The 25,006-nt window shown below is 37.9% G+C and overlaps 1 protein-coding gene across 1 annotated transcript; it reads left to right on the top strand.

Moving 5' to 3' along the window:
- The first annotated feature begins 343 nt into the window (after positions 1 to 343).
- On the top strand, positions 344 to 24,968 carry LOC145766951 (dual serine/threonine and tyrosine protein kinase-like). Its single transcript, XM_082578668.1, has 17 exons — positions 344 to 544; positions 1,062 to 1,277; positions 2,122 to 2,217; positions 6,251 to 7,002; positions 10,015 to 10,174; positions 11,419 to 11,491; positions 11,698 to 11,812; positions 11,991 to 12,102; positions 14,092 to 14,175; positions 14,813 to 14,940; positions 20,981 to 21,159; positions 21,671 to 21,842; positions 22,391 to 22,523; positions 23,301 to 23,414; positions 23,520 to 23,634; positions 24,129 to 24,263; positions 24,390 to 24,968. Exons 1-17 carry the CDS (start codon positions 419 to 421, stop codon positions 24,551 to 24,553), a joined length of 2,874 nt encoding a protein of 957 aa, XP_082434794.1. The 5' UTR covers positions 344 to 418; the 3' UTR covers positions 24,554 to 24,968.
- Positions 24,969 to 25,006: the final 38 nt, after the last annotated feature.

The raw sequence follows: 25,006 nt of genomic DNA, 5'->3' as shown, positions 1-25,006 counted from the left end.
TTCAAGCATAGATAGGGTGTATTGTGATTTATCGGGTGCTTTGACTTCTTTCTAATCCTTTGTGATTATAAGTGGCAAAGTACTTTATTCACAAGGCCGCTTGCATAAAATTTTCTCGGAACTTCATAGCGGACAAATGCGGCCGACGGAAGGGCAAGACTCGGCGGACAAAATGTCGGTTTTTGAAGGTTGATCGCGGCCATGGCCGCGATGGCCGCCTTCAGTTTCGAGGCCTGCTACCATATAATTTTCCATTAGCCTATTGTTTGTGATTATTATTATTGGTCACTTTTTCCGGTATCTATTTTCGATTGTTGTGTTTTTTTTGTAGTGGCATTAACTTTTATCAAACCACCTTATTTTCATTATTGGTTTATAAGAAAGAGCAATATTTGGAAATGTGAACAAATAATAAGAGATGATTTTTGTTGCAGACTTAGAAGGAAACAGAAAGTTGAGTATTGATGGCAAACAGCTGCGGACTACACTTCAAAATAAACTTTCTGTTGTAATATTAGGGAATAATTATGCAACTAAATGCGAGGTACCGGTACTTTAGATGTTGCTTTTGTTTTAAGTTATACTATAAAATTATTAATTATATTTCAACGTATAGCATTTACATTTTATGGGATGCTTTTAGTAAGCACTGAATTCTTTCCTGTCTTGCTAGTTACTATGCAAGATTTGGCTTGAAGACCTGTCTTGCCGGTTTAAATAAGCTGCATGTTTGTTTAAACCTACCGGTGCACAAAGCTGTATCGAAAGTACACTATTTAGCTTATACCGTACTGCATAAAAATGCAAAACTTTTTTCTAATATAATTTATAAACCAATAAAATAGGGTCTGCTACTATTCGGTGAGTCCGATTCGGTGAGTTCCTAACCCTAACCCTAAAACGGCAATGATAATTAGGCTACGGTACTCGATAATTTAAAAAAAAAAAAATTGAAAAAATCCCCCGTTAAGGGATCGGACTCACCGAAACGGGCCATTCCAAATAAAATAGCATAGTAAAAAGTACTTGTATTACTTTTATTGTGTTTATGTTTCTTTTAGTGTGTAAACTGGTTACTGCACAAGCAAATCCTGCCTGTTCATAACGCGTCATGGATTAAAAAGGCTAGTACTGTACATTTGAAGCACAGCAGCAAGTCGAATGGAACTTTTACACTTTCTAACAATCAAGTTTTGCCAATGATGGATGACACTGATGCCAGTATTGATATATGTCAAAGTTTATCAAAATTTGCTGACAAGTGCTTCCCCTTAGATGTGAGTAAATCTTGTGCTTTATCTTTTGAGTGAATTAATTTTATTCCACTTACTTTTACTACTGATATTTATTGTGTTGATTTTAAATGTAAGCGCGTCAGATGTGCTGCACGTTTGTTTGGAGAAAGTGAAACATCCTTTCTTGAGCCTATGCTATCCACAGAACTATAGCATTGGGATTGTATCGCAAACTTAAGATTTCATGACTAAATTTATTAATATTATGATTTGTGCCAAATTTTAGTCAACTTGGTGACGGTGGTGTTTAACTCATTGGTTGAATTGACATGGACTGGCCCAATAATTAAGTATGAACCATTGTTGCTCCTGAAATCTGTGGCAAATGAATGAAATTGAAAATAGTAGTATATCTAGAAAACAAATATGAAATTTTTTAACAATAATCTTAGAAAATTTAAATATTATGCTCTACATTTTAATATTACTGAATCTTTCTCTTTCATAGTTTTTGCTTCTATTCAAATCCTACTCGGTGCAGATAAAACCAGATAATCGTGTATCGGTAGTTTGCCAAGCTTTTGTATGTGTTCACATAGTTACCTGAATCAGTTCATCTTATGGGCTAGTTGGAGGAGATTTAGCAATCTTTTGTGATAAAACGATTTATGTATAATATATATAATTGTATATATTATGTGATTAATCAGTGTGCAACTAATTGGTTAACTAAAAACCAATTAGTTATCTGTTTTCTATAACTTTTTGCTGCATCCCAAAACTGAGTGTGGGATGCAGCATATCAAATTAAACGGTTTGATAGTACAGTGAGACACAAGTTTTTGAATTAATCTTTCAATTTAATTGTGAATATATTCAATGATAGGATGAAAACAGCAAATTTCATGATGTTGACGAGGAAATCAAAAATGCTGACATTGAAATTCTTCTTGAAGCTGCAATCCTTCAAGGCAATACACAGGTAGGTATCTGTTAACAAGCTTTGGCATTGTGCTTTTAATACCATTCGAAAGGTTGTGAAAAAATCAATGATGCCAGTGCCACGCATTGGGCAGGAAATTTGCAGTAGTTAGATTACAAAACACTTTTTTATATTTGTAAAAGCCATAAAACACTACAAGAGACATAATTAAAAGACATTACACTTTGATAGCCTATATATACTATAGCATCAAATACATGCAGAATTTTATTAATTTATTGGTGTTGGAATATATATTTGAGATAGCACCTGAGCCACGGTACTCTGCACAGCCTACTTCTTTTCTAAAATTTTTCGCAACAAACTCTATGCAACAAACAAACTTTAGTTTATAGTCATTTTGTTTATTATAATTGGTGAACTATGAGGATGAAAATACATTTTGCCTACACAGCCAAAGATTGTACCACAATGAGGTAAACTAGACACATTTGGCTGGTTACTTTGGTAATAATGATTTCATTTACTTGAAATGGCTCTGCTTAGCATTGCGCTTGGCATTGAGCACTCGTTTGTTGTATTAAATGCCACTTATTGTGTTAATTGTACACATAGGCGTCGAAATAGGGTGGGCAGGGTGGGCGACGCCCACCCTGCCGTGAAACGAGGGTGGGTAAAATATGTTTTGCCCACCCTGTTTTCATGCCACTTATGAAGTGTTCGTTACAATTATTTCCGTTTTTCTTAAACGCTGGACTATCCAACCAACTGCAGCGCAACTTCTTGTTTTACGCTATGTCTCTCGCTAGGTATCCGACAGAACAAAGCAATTCCGTAACAACGCTGCATGGAAAAACGGCGGTACGCACTGCATTGTTGTTGCTACGGCAACTGCCACAGCTGGCAATTCCTGGTGAGAGAAAGCCACGTTTGATCTGTTCTCCAAATTTGCGTCGGCAATTTGATCTTTTCTCCGAATGGTCTCACTTTCGTTACGTCACAATCAAACTTCAGTTCCCGGTCAGCGTAAGGGAATGTGAATATGACATCATAATGAACATGACAATAAAATAACCGATACAAACTAAAGACGTACCAAAAACAATCGCTTTTACAAATGCGGCAAATCCGAAGGCGCCACTTTAAAGATAACAGGTCACGAGTCACGCGCTTTTTAGGTCGCAAAGGAAAACATAAAAGAAGTTTGTTTAGTTTAGCAGCGCTCATAAGATCGCAAGATGCAAGAAAGAAAACATCCAACCTATTAAAGCTTAATTGCTGCAGCGACGCTAAACGCAGTCTTTGTGAGAAAGACTAACCACACTTTTCGAAATTAGCGTCGGCAATTGCCGAGGTGATTGTAAGGACAACAAGATTACAAGAAAAAACTAATTTACTTAGACTACACCAGACTAGAATGTTCAATCTTACTATTGCTGGATGGTTTATTTGGGTTACTTCCTACTTCGACGGCGCTTAGACACGTGCCCAGCTGGGAGAATCTTTTATAAAAATATCACCCTATAATTCAGGCCTCGAAACTGAAGGCGGCCATCGCCGCGATTAACCTACAAAAACCGACATTTTGTCCGCCGGGTCTCGCCCTTCCGTCGGCCGCATTTGTCCGCCATGAAGTTCCGAGAAAATTTTACACAAGCGGCCTTGTAAATAAAGTAGTAGTACTTTGCCACTTATAATCACAAAGGACTAGAAAAGAGTTAAAGCACTCGATAAATCACAATACACCCTGTCTATGCTTGAATTGTTAACATTATTGATTGACCAAGCAGCTGATGTCTGACATAAGCAGGATGTAAGTGACACCACAATACACTTTATTGATGCGATAAATTCAGTTTTCAAAATTAGCGTCGGCAATGAAAATGCCGAGGCCACACGAGCGCTTGTAATGTTAGGGTTAAACATTCCTCCCAGTCGTTATGGCACAGCATAGATTTATTCCCTAATCAACACCCTGATGGATCTTTATGAAAAAAAAAGAGGCCTGTGGAGTGGTATCAAAGCCCGAAAGCCGCAAAACGTGGACGCTTCATTGCGAACGGCAAAGACGGTATAGATTTACAGCCAAGCTATGAGCCTCTTGATGTGTCTGATTCCAGTGATGACGCGACAACCTCGTGCTCCGATACAGCATCTGATGATTCCGATTCTGACAGCTAGTTCTTTATTAAACAGACTTTGTGTTGTTCGCAGTATCCCAATTGTGCCGAAATTATGTTAGTGTATACGTAAATCGAGGCAATCTTCTCGCAGGGAGCTATTAATTTGTTACCTGTTTCTGGTTGAGCAATTGACGTTATTTTATGATAATTCAACGTTGCTAGATGTCGAATTAATGTAAAACAAACGTAACTTTCTTATTGGGCATTGTTGTTACGCAATATAACCGAGCGGAAAAATTAAATCGATTTGTGCTGACTCGAACGTTGAATCAACCCAAAATTAACTCACTTTTCCCCGTGAGTTATTTAACGTGAATTCCTGCAACAGCGTGCCACGTGCGTATCTTGTAGCTCGCTTTATCGCTACTTTTGGCATTATTACATCACAACAAATCAAACAGTGCGGTCGTGATAGACTACTCTAGTATATTTTTCGCTTCTGCCGAAGTAAAAATGTGTGTCGAAGTTCCGATGGCCGCCATGTGCTTGTGATTGGCCGCCGAACAGCTTGCTTCAGTCGGACACGTTTGGCCGCCGGAAAAAAAAAGTTGTTTCAAGGCCTGCTATTTGCATTGATTTAACTCCAGTAGACGTCAAATTATTGTAAGCATCTACTCCTTGTTGCGCCTCGCTTTCCGTTATCTCGTCCAGCTGATTCAGCATCTGATGATACCGATTCTGACTAGTTCATCAAACAGACTTTGTGTTGCTCGCAGTGTCCCAATTGTGCCGAAATTATGTTGGCTTATAAGCTTACGTAAATCGAGGCGATCTTCTCGCAGGGAGCTATTAATATGTTACCTGTACCTGGTTGAGTAATTCACGTTATTTTATGATAATTCAACATCGCTAGATGTCGAAATTAATGTAAAACAAACGTAAATTTCTTATTGGGCATTGTTGTTACGCAATATAACCCGCCGGAAAAATTAAATCGATTTGTGCTGACTCGAACGTTGAATCAACCCAAAATTAACTTACTTTCCCCTCCCGGTGAGTTTTTTAACGTGAATTACCGTAGCAGCGTGCGTATCGCGTTGCTCGCTTTATCACTACTTTTGGTATTATTACACCACAATAAATCAAACAATGCGTTCGTAATAGACTACTCTAGTATATTTTTCGCTTCTCGTTTTACATGTTTTAGTACAATCTTTTCCTAATAAATATTTACAGTAATTGCCGAGGCAGTTTCAAATTTTGCCGTTTGGCCTCGGCAACGTTTTTGCCGAAGTAAAAATATGCTCATTTCGAAGACTGAACCATTGCGAATTTGCAAACACACATTCAATGAAATCTGTTTGAAAACTCTTGCCCACCCAGAATTCCTCTCTTCTAAGAAAAAATCGACGCCTATGATTGTACATATATATGTTAGTATCATGCTATGAGAAATTTTTCGTAAAAACTACTAGATAAAATGACGTTAGATTTAGTCGATAAGTGTAGTTTTTTTTATCTATATTAAATGTTGTTACGCACAATTTTAAGAAAATATTTTTATATAGGTTCTAAATTCTACAAAATCAAACTTTTTTTCATGTGTTTTGAATCATTGTTGCAAGAAAGTAACTGCCTTTCCACAACTACATAACTATATACATGTCCTCTATAGTATGCATTTTTATCTTATCTAAGTCTGCATACATTAAATTATCTAAGTTCCACAACTACATAACTATATACATACATGTCCTCTATAGTATGCATTTTTATCTTATCTAAGTCTGCATATATATAGTCACCAGAAGAACGCAAACTAATTTTATCTGCATACATTTTTGGTGTTTTCAAGAACAACTATATATGTTATTTGTTGCTAGGATGCATTTACGAAGCTATCTAGAGTCCATACCATACCAAAAGATAATAATTATTTTTTATTGCAGATTCTTTTGAAAGATTTTGATATGTGCACAGACAAAACAAGAAAATGCCCCTTTAAAAAACTTTTACAAAACGTCATACCAATTTTTATTTACACGTTATCTTCTTATACGTTATCTTCCACTGATATGAAGACTCTTACCGATTTAAATGAAGCTTACGAGGATAGTGCAATTTTCTTTTGGATGAAATCGGATTCATCAGAACCTACGCAACACCAAGTGCAATGTGAATCTTTTTTACACTGTAAACCAGAAAGAAATCTGGTTAGTTTATCACCAGTAGCAGCTGTTGATGTAGAGACTTGCGCATGCAATGCAGTCTCAGACAATGATTTTCTTGAAAACGGTATGAGAGAGCGTATCTCGTGTTGTTGCGTAAAGCACTGTGAATCATCTATTGCCACCGAAGAAGAAAACACTTCTCATGGACTACATTCGGATAGAAGTCTCCAAGCTGTACCACTGTGTTTGAAAAATGAAACGAACTTTGAAAAGGGTTTAACCTTTAACTTTCCACATCTACAAGAGACTTTAGAGTCCATGGGCTTTCACTTTGCCCAATCTAACCAAAGTGAAGAAACCTCGCCGAGTACAGTTCAAACGGAACAGAACTTCGATTCTCATCATCACCATCCCGTCAGTGTGCTGTTTAAAAATGAAGGTGCCGACGAATCATTTCATGATACCTTGGTGTCGTTTGTCAGAAAAAACACCCTTTCTTATTTAATCAAAGCTGCTGAATCATTAAACAAGTAAGTTTAATGGTAGTTTGACCTGGTGAAAGAATTAGCAATCCCTTGCAACAGGCTGCGTTTTTGGGTGTCTGTTTTGCATTATACCTTTATTATGTGTTCCTTTTTCTACTTATTTATGAATGTTACATCCATTTGGCGGTGGGATGGCGCAGAGAATAAGAATCATGCAATTCTGGTTTGACTCCCGGCTTCAGCTGGTTTTTGAAAAACACTGCTCAGGCGCTCGCCTCTACCCAGGGTGACATAAATTGCGGAATGGCCTGTTTCGGCAAGTCCTATTCGGCGAGTCCAATTCGGCTAGTCAAAAATTAGTATTAAGTCAACCTCCAATTGTCAGTGAATTTTCTGATATGCACTAACATATTGCCTGACCCCACAAACATAGGGTTGGGCACCAGAACCAGTGAAAACAACCCCAAAATAAGGAAGTTGTGGCCAAAAATGTGATTTTTCATAGAAAATAGCGGCCATTTTGGATTTTTGCTCTGCACAATTTTTTCTTGGATACAAGATCAAAACTTTTGTCATTTTATGTTGAGATAGGTTAAATAGAATAGAAAAAAAAACTGTCCCTGCAGTGAAAAATAACAAAAAAGGATTTTTGACCCATGTACAGTATAGACCACTTCTAATATAGGAGTGGCTATCAGGAACAATTTATCAATATTTTATTATTTTTACCAATCACATTATACACTCCATATCATCAAATATATATACAAAACGAGTTTTTCACAGCTAAATCTCCTGGTTCAGGGCTTTCCGACAACACCAAATTTAAGTTCATATGTGCTGTCCCGTGTCCCTTTTGAGTTACAACCTTTTGAAAATACCGTTACGCATGAGTGATTTTTAGTGCATCCAGTAAATTTCCTTATACTTACTGCCACCATGTGGATAAAAACAAATTAAGTGCACATTTGGAGTCACAACAACAAATACATCAATCTTACATAGTTGCAACTTATTTCATTAAGTAGAATGTATATACCAACCATTTAAAAATACACTAAAATTAAAGAGCGTCTCGTCACGGATGAACGGTCACAAAAACAATCAATTTTCAAATGACTGTAACTTCTGTTCTGCTTGACCAATTTCATTCCAACAAGCGTTTTTGGATTCAGAATAGAACATTCTACCTGCTTGTAAACTTTATATAGAAAAATGAGATGGTGGGTTACATGGCCTGATGGATTGACATGTAATGCCCCTACCGTTTTAGGGGTTGGGGTTAGAGCAGTGGCTTTCAACCAGGGTTCCGCGGAACCCTAAGGTTCCGCCAGTAAGTCTAGGGTTTCCGCAAGTTTACATTCAAATCCGAGAGTCTATTTTATTATTATATGCATTGCATATTGTTTAAATATAATCAAATATTGGTTAGGTTTGCCACTATTAACAAATTTGCTACACTTTAACACGTTTGCTGCGATCCCAAATTTTCGTTGTTTTCTTGTGGTGCGATTACCTTTAACTTTCTGTTTTGCCGCCAAATTTCGTCGACATGTTTTCTTCGCTTCAAGGAGTTCTTTCAGACAGTTTAATCGTTTGTACACCGGTGGGTCAAATCGCCGTGAACGTGTTAGAGATCATTTTGTTTTGCCAGTATTAGGTTTTTTACAGTTTGTATTTCTATTGTACATATATAAATAAATCTAAACACGAGTATTTTAATTTAATTTTATTAATCAAACGATGTTTTTTGCATAAGGCAATTAAATTATTGAACAAGGGTTCCTCGAGCTTTTGGAATGTTTCATTGGGTTCCGTTCCACCAAAAAGGTTGAAAACCACTGGGTTAGAGGTTAGGGTTGGGGTTAGAGGTTATTGGTTAGGGGTAAGGGTTGGGGTTAGAGTTTAGGGATTGGGGTTAGAGGTTAGGATCTTATTTCAACGTTTAGCGACGTTAAAACGATGTAAAAGCGGCAATGATAATTAGGCTACGGTACCCGATAATTTGAAAAAAAAAATCAAAAAATCGCCGAAGAGGGAACTCGCCAAAAAGGGCTCTCGCCAAATAGGGCACTCGCTGAATCGGACTAGCCGAATTGGACTCGCCGAATAGTAGCAGACCCCATAAATTGTGTAGGCATAGTTGCTGAAGGAAAGGCGGCCGAGAGAAAGGGACTGTCCACTCTACTCTCATTAGTGCCGACGGCTTAGTACAATGAGAACCTTATCTTCTCATCCCCTGATGCTTTGATCAAGTGTGGGACTCACCTTTACCATTTACATCCATTTGAACTAAAACTAGGATATGAGTTAAACTTTTTTATTTAGTTTCGTATGCAACAATTGACTTTGAAGAATCATAGATCGCGACTTTCAAAACGTGCCTTTTGCAGCAGAGGTTTGTGAAAACAAGTTGTAGCGGACTGGCAGTGTCAACACTTTTTTATTGACTTTGGATTTACAACAAATATCAATGCGTTAAATTTTCACTTTATTGCCAAACGAGAGTTCAGCATGGTGTTAAATGCATTGTCCTTTGTGTATGCACATTGCACAAGATTGTGGACATGACTTAGGTCCGTAGAGATCTGTATACACTCTACACAGGTCTTGCCAACGTGCGAACCTATAATTATGACCAGAGGCCAATGTAATTTTGATTTTGAGTTCTTGGCGAAATTTACATGATAGTTATAATAAACCAAATTGCTAAAGTGTGATTGCCTAAATCTCAAGTCACTGCCAGACTACCGGTTTTACTTTTAAAAAAAAGACAAATATTTTGTTTTACCAGTGTTGTCATATGCTCTTTGGATTTCCAGCACAAGTGTCAAAACCCAGTTCAATAGTTGCACGGTAACAGTATTGCAAAAGTATTCCAAAACCACACAAAGACTACATTTAGTACATTACTCAAACTGTCAACTTCTAACAATTCTGACCTTTATCAATGTAGCAAATCTGCCGCCAGACAAATTTGAAACTTGCACGTTGGCATGGCCTGTGTACATAGTCACCATGCTTCGGTCGTGTGGATAGCGCGGGTTTTCTGTTCAGGTATCACGAATGGAGATTGGATGAAATGATATACCTTGCATTTGCACTGTCACGTAACGTGATGATTACGCCGAAAAAGATGCTCTTTGCGTACCAAGCCGAAGAGCAACTGTACAAGAAGTTGCTTCAAATAGCCACACACAAACAAGCGAAGATAATGGTAAGAACTTAACAGTCACAACCTGATTGTTTTTGGTTACTTACGTTCTCCGCCTTCTCTTTAGCAATTGCCATGAAATAAAACCATCGCAAATGGCTTTCCACATAAAATTATTCAACAGAACTTCATAAAATACATTTTTGCTTGTCTGTGATGCTATAAAAGCTGTTTTCTTGATGCCAAAATAGCATGTATTGCGATCATGAATGGATTATTGCTTCCTTTACAAAATATTGTCTCCTATCTCAGAAGGTTGTTTTGAAAGCTTGACTGCGTCGGTTTTTCACTTGTACTTGAATTCGCAACATCTTTGATCCAAACATACACTTCCGGTCTACCGAGATTGCAGATGCAACGTTTGTGAAAGCAATGCTGTCTGCCTTGAAAGTCAGACGCTTATATGTATTTCCTCTTTGAATCTGTTGATCAACTCACAGTACAAATAATAATAATACCGTATGTTTTTATTTGCGCCCATTGCGATAACATACAGTACACTGCGATCACAAATGCGATACAACAGACTACAGGAGGCAGCGAAGTGACATAATAGTCTTCGAGTCAGCTGCTCCCCAACTGTACACTGAAAATACTGATTCGGCTTAATGACGTGTTTTGGTTTTAATTTGCATCTTTGGCTTGGGTCTGCTACTATTCGGTGAGTCCGATTCGGTGAGTTCCTAAACCCTAACCCCTAACCCTAAAACGGCATTGATAATTCGGCTACGGTACCCGATAATTTAAAAAAAAAATTGAAAAAATCACCAAATTGGGATCGGACTCACCGAAACGGGCCATTCCGCTTTGGCTTGACTATCAAAAACATCGCATTGGGCCATTTGTATCAAAAATCTATTTTATGAAACCGTTTTAGCTATTTGGGTTTGCTGTCAAAAACCTCTAGTTTCAATACTTTCTACGCTGCTTACTAGTACGAGGTTTTATATAGCTGGCCTGCCCAAAGCAAAGGGACTAAGTTTCGAGGTGTTGTACACAAAGGTGACCCGCGAACGAATCAATTCAAATAAACTTATAAAATTGTATTGTAAGTCCAGTAACTTAATCGCTGAAATAATGATACTGTACTGTATGTTTACTTACTTTACATGGAAACAAATTGCTCATACTCTCTGCCAATTTCTTATTCAACCATCATCACTTAAAGTTGCAAACCACTGACTTGACTCGCTTAACCGAAAACATTCCCACTTTTCCTTAATTTGTATCTTTGTAATTATTTTCAGCAAATTATAGCTGAAGTGAAACTTGACCAGAAGGAAAACATTTTGGACCTTTCGGAAAATACAGTTGTTCCATGTAAGAAAATTATTCAACAAAATATTTATCTAAAGTTAACTAGTGTTTAGTCTTCTGTATTATTTCGCAATCGAGTTGCTATGCTAGGTTTAAGTTTTCAGAGAATTTTTGCCTAGTCAGCGGGATATGAGAACTGAAAAGATCTGACATGAGGAAAAAACATGCACATGGAGAATGCAGCATTGCTCTGATTATTTTGCTTGTAGGTTTTGAATCAGACACATCAGCGACCGAAGGGACTGCCCATATTCAGAACATGGTTCTTAAACACATCAAAAACGCCGCAGCAGAAAAACTTGCCAGTACCATTGATGTTTTAAGGTGAAGTTTTTTATTTCCACTCCTATTTTGTACTTTTACTTATTTAAAAATTCCTCGCCCTTAAAGCAATACGTACTTCGCGCGACAGATTTTTTTGTACTCATTATGCACTTGAACATTATAGTGGCTTCAAGGGTCTAGCATGAAGCTTGTGAACTTGTATACTCTAACGTTGCAGAGAAACAATGGTTGGCACCCTGTCCCGTTGCATCGAAAGCCTTCAGTTGTCCCATGCGGATAATGAGGAAGCCAATGACTTGGCAAATGATGCGAGCGCTCACCTCAAGATGGTAGGTTGCAAAGAAGAAGTTCTTTTCTTTGGTGACTAATGCTTACCAGTCAGGGGTAACGTACCCCAGTTCATGATTGAAATGAGCTTGTTGTAAAGGAGCTTTATCTACAACTTAAACGGGTCTTAAAGGAAAAGTAGAAGAGGTCGTTATATACTGATTCAGGAAGGGATAATTAGTATATTCGTTTTTTTTAAATCCACATTATTGACTTTTTTATTTCCATAAGAATAGTACTGCTATTTTGCATTCATCAAATGCTGGCATTTGCACAACAATCTAACCTCTTAGTGTAATTTATTAAAAATCGATTTCGCTATAGAATAGCATCTTCAGCTAGCACATGCAAAAAAGAAAGTTTAAAAAATACGTAAAACGAACAAATAAAGCAAACTCCGATATTGTCAACACGCATAAAAACTATATTCTAAATAGATGATTACGTAATATTAATAGCAAATATAATACCTACTTACCCAGTATGTGCACTTGTGCAGTATGCAAAGGACACCTATAAAAATTATTAATCCAACTTATCACATTCTAGCAATCTTTTTTAATGTAACGTCACAACAAAAATATCTTGATTTCAATAGGCAATGACAGCCAAGTTCAGCATTTTCTACACTGTAAAACGGCTAGGGATGGTTAAAAGTGTTTTTTAATCTTTTTTTTTTCTTATCCGTTTTTTATACTATTTCCAATCGTTTCATACATTTCTTCAAGTAATAACTGTTTTTATTTATCATAGCAAAGACCTGCAAAAAAGTGTTAAATTATAGCTGCTAAATGAGTTACTATGAATTAGTTTGCTGCAGTTTTGACTAAGTTCTGTAAGTCTGAAGTGTAGTCGCATGCTCAGAAAATTGTATCAATGAACCAAAACCAACCAACTTCAAGTGCTACCAATGACGAGGATGAGGACGTTTCGGTCCCAGCGGTGACCATGTTAACAGTCAACCCCTTTGTTACTTGTCTTAATTTTTTTTGTTAGTTTTTTGTTTCATTCCTGGCATTTCTTTGATTGCATAGGCTATAGCCTATTATGACGAGTAGGCCTATTATATGGAGTAGTATGATGTTCTGTAAAGTCTGATTGGTGAATTTGCAGTCTAGTCGACTGATACAAGTTAACTTATCGATAAAAAAAGTAGAGAGTGCCGCATTAAATTAGCAAATTCAAGTTCTTTCAATTTAAATTTAATAAACTTGAATTTGCAAATTTAGTGTCTTATCTCTACTTTTTTTTTATCACCCTGCACATCCTCATGAATCATTAGAAAAGTCAAAAGAAGATTTTAATGAAACGTGTACTGGCATTTTTTTTTTTTTTGGTAAGTTATCAATGTCTTGATTATTTCAAAAGAAATATTTCAGGGAAATAAAGGTACAAATTTTGTTCCAACATTTAAATTTTAGACAGTGTTAGTGCAAAAAAAAGGATCCTATTTTTAAAAAAACGACTCGCATCTCTACAAAACGGCACATATTTTTGAATGGCCTGAATTTAAGTATCAGATGCTATGGGAGGGGTAGGGTGGTACTGTTTCATATATCCAGGGCACACAACTTTTGACTTGGCTCTTTAGATTTGGTATTTCAACTTTGGTTTTCCAACGTCTTCTCACGTATTGTTACTTTCCATTGTGTCTGCCCGTGCAAAAGCTGTCTCACCATTCAGTCTAAAGTCTAGTAAGCATTGCAAAGTAAAGTAACTCAGCAAAGTGTAGAATTAAGCAAGTATTGCAGTTTCTTGTCTAGTCCAAGCATAAATTAGCAGCACAATCAAAACAAGTTGCCATGAAATCTCACAAAGAATGTTTACTTACCGTAAGTGCTTGAACTTGTACCTTACATGAAAAAGATGATTCTTTAATTTTCTTCAACTACAATTTTCAAGTGTTTCAAATTAAAATGATTAAGTTTTAGTTTATAAAAACACACGTTTTTTTCTATTGCTTTCCAAATTCCTATTGCCCTACTTTTCAGATACTGAACGCAACGTACTACGTTGAAGTCAGCATCCAGTCGAGCTCATCTTTACTCAAGGTTTTCATTGACAAAATACGAAAGGTATGTGGACGGCTGCCCCCTTTTGTTGCTTTCAAAAATACAATCACCATCAAACGCTTTTGAAAGGTTATCTGTGCGCTGGTTCATTTTTGTAGTGAGCACAAGTTTTGTCGGAAAGCTTGCTGTTGGGGTTGTTTTTGGAATGATTGCTTGCGTTAAAATTGAAGTTGTTGATTGTGCTTCTCGTGACATACCTCGCGACAAGAACACCCCTGCGCCAGAACGTCTCGTGTCAAAACAGCAACGATAACATATAGACGATAAATTTTTCATTTCTGATTTTAAGATTTTGAACCCGGTGATTGGTCTGTATTGAATACCAATACTACTGCGATACTTTTGATTCCAATAACCTCTTTCAAGACTGTATTTGTATGATTAAATGTGCTGCCATTGCATTGCTGTAGGGTGATAATTAAATTAAAAATATTTTCCAACTTGTGAGTCTAAGTGAACTATTCATGCGCACATTGGAACACAACGTTAAACAAAATACGACCGAAAATATCTTGTTTGAACAAGCACTTTGATAGAATCACTCAAAACATCTTCCGGCTTAGAATTTCACAAAGATATTGTCAAACTGTATCAGTGCCTCCCTCCCACCCCACAATCATAGAATTTTTGCTTTCACCAGATGCTTCGTACGTTAACATGGAAGGAGATCTCGGTCAGGGATGCCACCTGGAAGAGGATAGTGGCTGAAGACGTCCTCAACAACATCTGTGAGAACAGGCTGGCCAAAAACATGTGTACCCAACTCCAGTGAGTGCTCTACTATTCGTATATACTTTCTTTTGCTGAAGATAGTCTAATTTATATCATGATAAAAGACATCGACGAACGTTTTGATATTTTGTCTATCATTTAGCTTTTTCATGAAACTCGACCTGACCCAAACAGCAAAATCGGTCATTTTTACATTGATTCAACGTCTGCAAATGTCAGCGTGGGGAAATGGAAAAACTGAAAACTATCTGTTCAGTGTTGTGAAGGCTGTAGTCCGTGTCAAACGTTTCATGCAGAACTAGAAAGGTTTGAACGCAACGAATAACGATTTAAGATTGATTAGTTAGCTTTTGAATATCTTATGGAAGGTATGGCTTATCCTTATTAATGGCAGGTAGTCGGTATATCAAATGTAGGTAGCACAGTACTTTCTTCAATGTTCCGTAAACGATAATGATTCAAAAATAAAATAATTTATATTGCTCACTAAAACCTAACTAATAAAAGCATAGGCGCCTAACTATTTTTTTGGCCGTGGGGGCGAAAGCGTGTTTCATCAGCAGCAACGTAAATTCAGCGAAATGTCACGCAGATGGATGACGTAATTATGTCGTCACACTAGGATTGCTTTTATTGCCACACTCGGAGTTATCGCTACGTTCGACCTACCGTTAATTATTATAAACAAAGCTCGACCAAAACACATGCTATGCGTCTGCGTTGGCTAGCGGTTGATGGACTGCGACGCCTTAAGCTAAGCACAACATAAAGTTTAGCAACGAACTAGATTTATTAGCATGAAACAAGAGACGAAAAGGTTTACTAAATGGTATACTGTAAATGGAATGAAAATACTAACTTGATCATATGCTTGAAAATATACCCGTTGAAAGCAAAATCATTCATGTTTACATCAATTCAACAGCACGTCACCTTTAATAAATTTAAAAGTTGCTGACATCCGTAAACAGCCCTTGAAAAATAGTTACAGAGAGACGTTTGATTAAGTTTTCGACTTGACATTGCTCCCTGTTCACTACAATATCGCAACTTATGGCTGACCAGCTTTCAAGTTTCAATTCGCTGTGATACGCCCGTTTTCATGTTGCAGATGAAACAGAAAGTGCGCATATTCCCCGCCTTTGATCGGGTTTCTATGGCAACGGACGTGTGTGCGCCATGCAGTTTGCGCGAGTCCGTTATTGTGTTGATTATGCTGCCGTGTGTGCGAAATGCGGTTTGTACCAGCTCTTGTTACGTTGGTTAGTGGACTAGCAGTAGGGTGTTGCAGGCGCCCCGACCCTCTCGGATTTTGCTTACCTTTTTTGTAGTACTGTGTTTAGCTCAGTAGATCACAAATATGAAGTTTCATAAATTTTCATCGACGTTTACCTCCACCGCCGAGGCCATTTTGAGGCCTACTTTTTGAAATTTTTCATGTATTTTGCCACTAGAGGGCAGTGTATAAGTTTTGCAATATTGGGGGTACATTTAAAAGATGCTCTATGATGTTCTGAATTGTTTAAAAAAAAAATTGGAGAAAGGGGATAAGTATATCCTAAAATATTCAAGTTTTGTCACTAATTTTTTGCACAATACTGCCCCTAGTGGTAAAAAGAAAAGTTAAAATATCTTGAAAACTACTCATCATATTGTTATGGAACTTGCATGCACCCCCCCATTTTCATGGGTAAGGAGTTTGATTTCAGCAATATTTTTGCAAAATATTACCACTAGAGGGCGGTAGTTCTAATTTTGAACTATTTTCCTGTGAAAAGACGATATTGTTGCATTTCTTGAGCTGTGCTTCTGAAGAATACAATTTCATGGTTTATGCGCAACAAAATTTATTCAATTGTAAAGAAACTGCATGCATGCATGTACTATATCAATAAATCCAAACAGGCAATGTGAGTCTTAGTTAACACAATTTCCGCAAAGGCAGTTGTGCATCTTTATTGTGTTGATAAATGACGTTTTCTAAGATTTGGTATCTTTCTTCGATTCTCCTCCACCACTTGAATATAGTTTTGCAGATTTTTTTCTTGTTTTGCTAGATGAAGAAAGTCGGATACCACTGTTACGCCTCTCTCTGCTGAATCATTACAGACTCTGAGTGCACTTATGATACCATTAGCAGAAGCATAGCCATCATCTATTTCCCACTTTTTTGGGTGTTTGACAAGAAAAGTTGTTGAAATGTGCAAAAGTTCAAATAACATTTTGCTGCTGGCATTTGCATAGGAGCACAATGACAGTGAGTTATCATTAATAATGTCTGGCAGCTCTGGCTTACCGTATCCATTACCAAACCTGTTTGTAACCTGGCCATGGAAACTTGCATTTAAACGCAGCAGAGTTCCAGCCAAAGCTTCCTTTTCATCAATAGTGACTTGTTTGTCTCAATGTCCCATAGAACTAAGGGGATCAGCTCCCCAGTTACATACCATGTGTGCCTACCTAAAGCTTTTAAAGCAGCAAGACTGATAAGTTTGTCTACTGCATCATAGCTTTTGATGTCACTTACCAGTTGCAAATCTTCTCGGGGTGCTGATGCAGCAATTGGACAGTTGAACCACCATCCATTAAATACAAAACTGCAAAGGTCAACAAATCACTCTGTTTTGTATTTGTGACTTGGAAATGATTCCTTGCGGTAGAAAGTCTTGCAGCATTACTATCTCATAGCAATAGATCCACCTTGCTCGATGGACAGCAGAGAGAAATCCATGCAGCAGAGAAATGGCCTTAAAAAAAAGAAAAATTTAAAACAACAACACCCAAAAACTTTTTCCAAGCCATCTCTCTGCTGCATGCATTTTTTTTCAAATAAAGCTAGACAAACCACTTCTCTGCCTAGCATGCAGAAAAGCACATTGAAGAAGTTATACTTTCTCATGTGTGGGAAGCCCTGTAAGTGGAAACGTCAAGATCTCCAGGCATTGAACTATTCGAAAGATTCCGGAACAAAGGATTCAATGCAACCCCACATGCTGCAGCTGTACTGCACACCAAAAATTCTCAATAGTTGGGAGAATTTGTAACAACTCAAAGCAGAAAAGTGTAAGCACATAAAGTTTGAGAGAGATATGCAAAATTATCAGAGGGGTGATTACAAAGAACTTTTAGACCTGACGACGGTGTAGATTGGAATCAACAGTGGACAGTACAACTTCATGAAATGTGGTACAGTCCATCGAGCAAGGTGGATGGGAAAGCAGCTCTATTGCTACAAGATAGTTATGCTGTAAGACTTTCTACCGCAAGGAATCATTTTCAAGTCACAAATACAAAAATTAGAGTGATTTGTTGACCTTTGTGCTTTTGTATTAATTTAATGGATGGTCGTTCAACTGTCCAATTGCTGCATCAGCACCCCGAGAAGATTTGCAACTGGTAAGTAATATCAAAAGCTATGATGCAGTAGACAAAACTATCAGTATTGCTGCTGTAAAAGCTTTAGGTAGGCACACATGGTTTGTAACTGGGGAGCTGATCCCATTGGCTCTATGGGACGAACATTCAAACAAGTCACTATGGATAAAAAGGAAGCTTTGGCTAGAACTCTGCTGCATTTAAATGCAAGTTTCCATGGCCAGGTTACAAACAGGTTTGGTAATGGATACGGTAAGCCAGAGCTGCCAGACATTGTTAATGATAACTCATTGTCATTGTGCTCCTATGCAAATGCCAGCAGCAAAATGTTTTTTGAACTTTTGCACATTTCAACAACTTTTCATGTCAAACACCCGAAAGAGTGGGAAATAGATGATGGCAATGCTTCTGCTAATGGTATCATAAGTGCACTCAGAGTCTGTAATGACAGAGCAGAAAGAAGGGTAAAACTGGTATCCGACTTTCTTCATGTAGCAAAACAAGAAAAAAATCTGCAAAACTATATTCAAGCGGTGGAGGAGGATTGAAGAAAGATACCAAATCTTAGAAAACGTCATTTATCAACACAAAACTGCCTTTGCGGAAATTGTGTTAACTAAGACTCACATTGCCTGTTTGGATTTATTGATATAGTACAGGTATGCATGCAGTTTCTTTACAATTGAATAAATTTTGTTGTGCATAAGCCATGAAATTGTATTCTTCAGAAGCACAGCTCCAGAAATGCAACAATATCGCCTTTTCACAGGAAAATAGTTCAAAATTATAACTACCGCCCTCTAGTGGTAATATTTTGCAAAAATATTTCTAAAATCAAACTCCTTACCCATGAAAATGGGGGGGTGCATGCAAGTTCCATAACAATATGATGAGTAGTTTTCAAGATATTTTAATTTTTCTTTTTACCACTAGGGGCAGTATTGTGCAAAAAAATGAGTGACAAAACTTAAATATTTTAGGATATACTTATCCCATTTCTCCAATTTTTTTTTTAAACAATTCAGAACATCATAGGGCATCCTTTAAATATAACCCAATATTGCAAAACTTATACACTGCCCTCTAGTGGCAAAATACATGAAAAATTTAAAAAATTGGGCCTCAAAATGGCCTCGGCGGTGGAGGTAAACGTCGATGAAAATTTATGAAACTTCATATTTGTGGTCTACTGATCTAAACACAGTACCACAAAAAAGGTAAGCATGGTGAAACCAAGATTTAAATTTCATAGGGCGCCTGCAACACCCTAACTAGCAGGCTTGCCAGATTGGCCCTTTTGTGGCCAAATTTGTGAAATTCGGCCCTTTTTAGAGATAGTTGGCCCCCAAAAAAATTGTTTGGCCCCTTGGCCCTTTGTTTTCAATATTTGGCTCTTTTTGGAAGCAGTTGGCACATACTATCAAACTAGCTATTTAAATAAATGTCTTTCGAAAATTGAGACTAAAAAGTGTTATTATGATTTTTTAGACAGTGTTTAGCTGACAATGTTTATGCCAATGCCAAAGATTCGAGTGGAAACACTGTAGAAGATGAAGATTTGGAATTGTTCTTGTAGAATGTAGACTGTGTTGTTGTAATGTTGTAACGTTATTGACGTTGTTAACGTTATTATGTTTTATTAACAACGTTATTAACATTATTGAACAATGTGGTTCTTTTTTACCCAGTTTGGCCCTTTTTTCGACATTGTTTGGCTATTTTTCTCAAAAACTGTCTGACAACCCTGTGGACTAGTGGTTACCTCGGGCCGAGACTTCAAGTTCATTTTCACAGCAAGCGATTCACTGCCGCGACAATTCTCTGCAGAGGTTTCGACTTTCGAAAGCGACAGCGAGTCTGTTTGCAAGCGCATTAAGCTAAACGCACGCTGCGTCAACGTAGCAAATTATGTTGTTTTTGGGTGCATTCAACATCTGATGACATTGAATCGACGCAAAATGGTAGATTTTTGCTATGTCACAGGCAGCAAAATCAGTCATTTTTACATTGATTCAACGTCTGCAGACGTTAAATCAATGTAAAAATGACAGATTTTTTTGTCTGGGGTGGGATTGTAGCATCGCTACTCGTTCTAGTGATTATTTATCGCGAAGCTGTTGCGGTTTGCATTTAAAAATGTTTTCCTGCTGCCGATCGCTAGTTCATCTATTGTTTTATGTATCAATGCAGCATAAAAAGTTGCTCCCACGCGGAAATATGCGTGGGGGCCTGGCCCCCACGGCTTAGGCGCCTATGAACAAAAGTATCAAACTGGAAATAGTAATTATATTAAAAGCAATGTCACACATTCAAAAAGGAGAGGTTGAAAAAATTGGCCATGCATCGCTCTGTAAAATAAACCTGGCTCCGGTAAAATGTAGGCTACAATATTGAATGGTAGAGAATCATGAAAAATATTTTATGGGGACCTAAACTAAACTGCTGTAGCTCACCACCACCCAATTGACTGTCAGATTGCATGCAAATGAAGCTGTAAAACACTTACTCTGAGCTGTAGTGAATAGGGACAAATAGTTTCAGAACCGTTGTTGCCACTGCGATTTCTTTAGAGTATAAATATAAATGATGGAATATTGTTTGATGTTTTTGTTTTTACGATTGCTTATGAAAATGTGATAAAATGTTTATGGAATAATTAATTTGACTAATAACTTTTAATAGCTTTGACCGTTATCATTAGGCTACAGTTGCAAAAGTCCCACGAAGCATTTCGGACTGCGATGAACAACATCGAGGAACGACAGAAGGGTCGCATCAGGCGAGAGCAGCAGGAGATTCACAATGCTTCCAAGGTGATAGCCCCGAAAGTGGCACAACTTGCTCTCCGAAGCCGTTCGGCACTGGATGAAATATTGTATGGTGAGTATCTCCATCCAGATCGGACATATAATATGCCCGATCTTTGAAACGTTGTAAGAAGAGCAATGGTGCAAGCTGGGTTAGATGCGCGCTGTTCATGATTGTACAGTGTACACTGTACAGGATCGTGCTTGAGTGCCACATGTGATTTTACAGTTTTTTTTTGGAGGGGGGGAGGGGCGTCATCAATTTATGATGTTGTGGAAAATTGTTTCAGAACAAGCCCAGAAATTTTGAAAATCAATTTGTTTAAGTGTTTATTAAAATCCTATTCTGCTCTTTACATCAGGTCTAATGTCTTTTGAGAAGGGCTCTATTTCTTATTCCGATATCATTAGATTAGCCTTCAAAAGTAAGAAATGAAGCCAAAATCACCAGCTCACAATGTCGTCAAAAACTAAGAAATAATATGGCAGCAACGTTTTGAAAATTAAGAAACCACTTCGAGTCACATGAGGCTACGGATTGGCCATTGCTGACTTGTGTCTGTTATAAATTTCACTCGATGCAGGTGCTCCTTCCACGGCCAGAGAGATTGGTAGAGGAAGCTACGGCGTAGTGTTCGCTTGCTCGTCATGGCCAGCACCTGTCGCCAAGGGCAAGCAATGCGCTGTCAAATCGGTGGTTCCCCCTGACCAAAAGCACCTCAACGATCTAGCCTTGGAGTTCTACTACAGTGTCAAGTAACGATTGCCTTTGAAATGCGAATAATAATTATTTCTTTGCAGTTTATAAAGAAGTGTCCCTTCTTGAAGTTTACTTTGGAGCAACTAGATTACAATAGATTGAATTTCGCTTTTAGCGCCATGATCGTTGTTTACTTCACAAATGTGGATACAAACGACCTGTTTTAGACTGATGCTGCGGGTTCGCTGTGGTAGTAGCGGTTTGCACTAGCTTTCGGAACACAGTTCCCTAGTCATGTGCAATTAACGAATTCATCATAGCGAAATTCACAGTGAATCCGCAGAATCAGGCTAAAACAGGTCATTTGCTTCTTCAGATGTGAAGTATACCTGGTATAGTTTAAAATACTTTGTTGTGTTTTTTCACACTAATTTGATTGTCGCAGATGTGAAGATTGACATCCTGAGTTTCCCGTCCACTTACAGTAACCTTTACCTACCGGACATAAGCCTAGATACATTGGATATGAAAAAAAATTACTACAACTACTTGTAGAGCAAAACTTAATTTTCAACAGTGTGTAAGCCAGCCATTGTTTATGTAGGCTACCGCCACATCCACGTATCGTGCAGTTGTTTGGGTCTGTTGTTGATTACTCGTACGGCGAAGGGTTTGGGTCTCCAGCCGTTCTCATGATCATGGAGCGAATGCTGTGGGACCTGCATCGCGCTCTTCAGGTGCGGTTTTATCACGTTTGTGCAATCAAACTTGTAGGCCGTACAAGAGATACTCTGCATCGTTGTTTCCATTACCAAGGTTTAGTTTGAAGCATGTGTCCCGGAGTATCTTGTTGATAGACGGTTCCATTGTGGTCTGAAGCGAGTAAATACATTCGAAATCGCTTCTACAGCAACAAGATGGAAACATCTCGTGTCTCACGAACGTATTTGTGTGAAAACTAAAATGTTGACAAGTATTGGCCAAAATAAGGAAAGTGTTTATTTTAATTTGAAATTACATGTCATATAAAATTCAACAATTTTCTTTTATGTCTTAAATTTTTTTAGAAAACTGAAACCACTTATTAACGAAATTGTAGCATAATTTTTTGTGCCTTTGACTATGGTGCACTGGTGCAGTGATTCTCAACTTTTATTTGGTGACGGACTCTTAAAAAAAATATCAAGGTTTCGGATTCTTAACTTTTCAAGACTCCGTTTAAATAAATACAACATCTTTAAAGAGTAATTTAGTTCTATCCCATTTCCAATACCATTAGCCTACGGCTCCTTGAAACTTTCCTACGGACCCCGACGGGTTCGTGAGCCCCAGGTTTGGAACCGCTGCCCTTGAGACTGTTTAAATATCATACGAGGCCATTTTCTTGCTTTTCTACCCCCATTCCATTATAGGATACTAAGTGTGAAGTATTTGCATCATTATATTGCTATGACTAATTTTTATGTAACACAACTCTGAACAACATTAAATAATATTCTTCCTTCTGTTTGCAGAACGGAATATCAGAACGTGATCGTATGGGGGTTTCCCTTGACGTCATTGAAGGAATTCGTTACCTGCACGGCCAAGGCTTGGTTCATAGGGATATTAAATTAAAGAATATCTTGGTAAGGCCTCAACCGTCAACTTCACTAAGATGCTATTGCGTTGTGTATGGCGCAAATGCGACTGTGATTTGAAGTCGCCGGTTTGATTTTGACTTCCATTTTCAGCTGGACTCGAAGCACAGAGCAAAAATAACGGACCTTGGTTTCTGCAAACCTTCAGCGATGATAAGTGGTTCCATCGTGGGCACTCCTGTCCATATGCCACCGGAGCTGTTTTCAGGTTTGACACAAGACTCGCATTTCATTAGCACGATCGATCGTCAGCATCACATGGCCTAGTTTTCTGTCAGCCATTTAACTTGCAATCTTGTATTCATTGGTTCGCGGCAATAGCTCAGTTGGTTAACCGCTGGACTTCACGAACAAAGAAACTGCAAGATCAAGCGACGCTGGTTCGATTTTCGGAGTGTTCGCTTGAGCAACGCATTTCAAGGACTGCTCTTCATTCAGCGGCTACCAGTGGATGGAATAATTCACAAACAACACTGTCTTCATCAATCGGGACTTCACCCTGTCAAACTCGATGACCAGACCTGCGTCAGCGGTGCAAAGCTTCTACAATAGTGCCAGGATTAAGCTCTTAAAGAAGCTTTCTCAATCCGAGGCTAAATGTTCTCATAATCAATCAATAGAAAAAGACATTAGTGTAAAGTATCAACAAAAATATCAGTATTCTGAACTCTGACCTTCATTTCGACCTAATTTATCACACAGGCCAATACGATAGTAGTGTGGACGTGTATGCTTTCGGAATTCTGTTCTGGCATCTTTGCGCAGGAACTACGTCCTTACCTAAACGATACACGCAGTGGTCATCGAAAGACCATTTATGGAACGCAGTGAAACAAGGTACGTAGTCTGTTTGAACTTTAGTTCTGTCACTTACATATCCTGCAGATTGTACGCACAGCTTAAAATTGTGTTGTCCGCTTGTCAAATAATTGAAAGCTTATCTCAATAATCAACACTTTACAGGTGTGAGACCGGAGTGTCGCCCGGAGTTCAGAGACGATTGCTGGGCGCTGATGCAGCAGTGCTGGGTTTCTGAGCCGTCTGAGCGTCCAATTCCTGGAATAATTCACGACAGACTGTTGGAAATCATGAAAGATTTTGAATCCCCTGGCAAGATGCAAGAATGACCTATGCAGATTTGCTTAAAAACTGACATGTCACTGTTCTTTCAAACTTCAAGCTTTCTTTTAACGATTTTTTTATTTCTTGCCATAAGAAAATCGAAGTGTTCTTTCAGTGTCATTACACTCGTCACGTCTTGATCACGTGCAATGAGGCAGCTGTAAGAGATTTTTTTTTATTTTGTGGAGACGAAGACGAGCTTACAGTGACCTCAAATAACAAGCAATTACGTTTTTAAATCACCCTTTGCCGGATCAGCAATAACTCCAACGTTATATATTTTATTCCTTTGTTGTTTACGACCTATTACATGCATTTGTTTATGAGAATAAATCGTACTCTGCTAGTTGGCTTTAGGGCCTTCAAGTGAAATTTAATTTCTTGCAGTTTAAATTTTCTTTTTTTTCCAGCAAAAATGCAGCAAGTTTCTTGAAAATACCCTTGCAAGGAGATTAGCT

The sequence above is a fragment of the Aplidium turbinatum genome, chromosome 3 (assembly GCF_918807975.1).
Source record: "Aplidium turbinatum chromosome 3, kaAplTurb1.1, whole genome shotgun sequence".
Lineage (NCBI taxonomy): Eukaryota > Metazoa > Chordata > Ascidiacea > Aplousobranchia > Polyclinidae > Aplidium > Aplidium turbinatum.
This window is presented reverse-complemented; position numbering and strand designations above follow the sequence as displayed.

Bases quoted from the DNA above. Each gene is read 5' to 3' on its own strand.
- LOC145766951 (XM_082578668.1), top strand. From the start codon at position 419: ATGATTTTTGTTGCAGACTTAGAAGGAAACAGAAAGTTGAGTATTGAT. The intron at 545-1,061 runs GTACCGGTACTT...TGTTTCTTTTAG, and splicing joins ATTATGCAACTAAATGCGAG to TGTGTAAACTGGTTACTGCA. The intron at 14,176-14,812 runs GTATGTGGACGG...TGCTTTCACCAG, and splicing joins TCATTGACAAAATACGAAAG to ATGCTTCGTACGTTAACATG.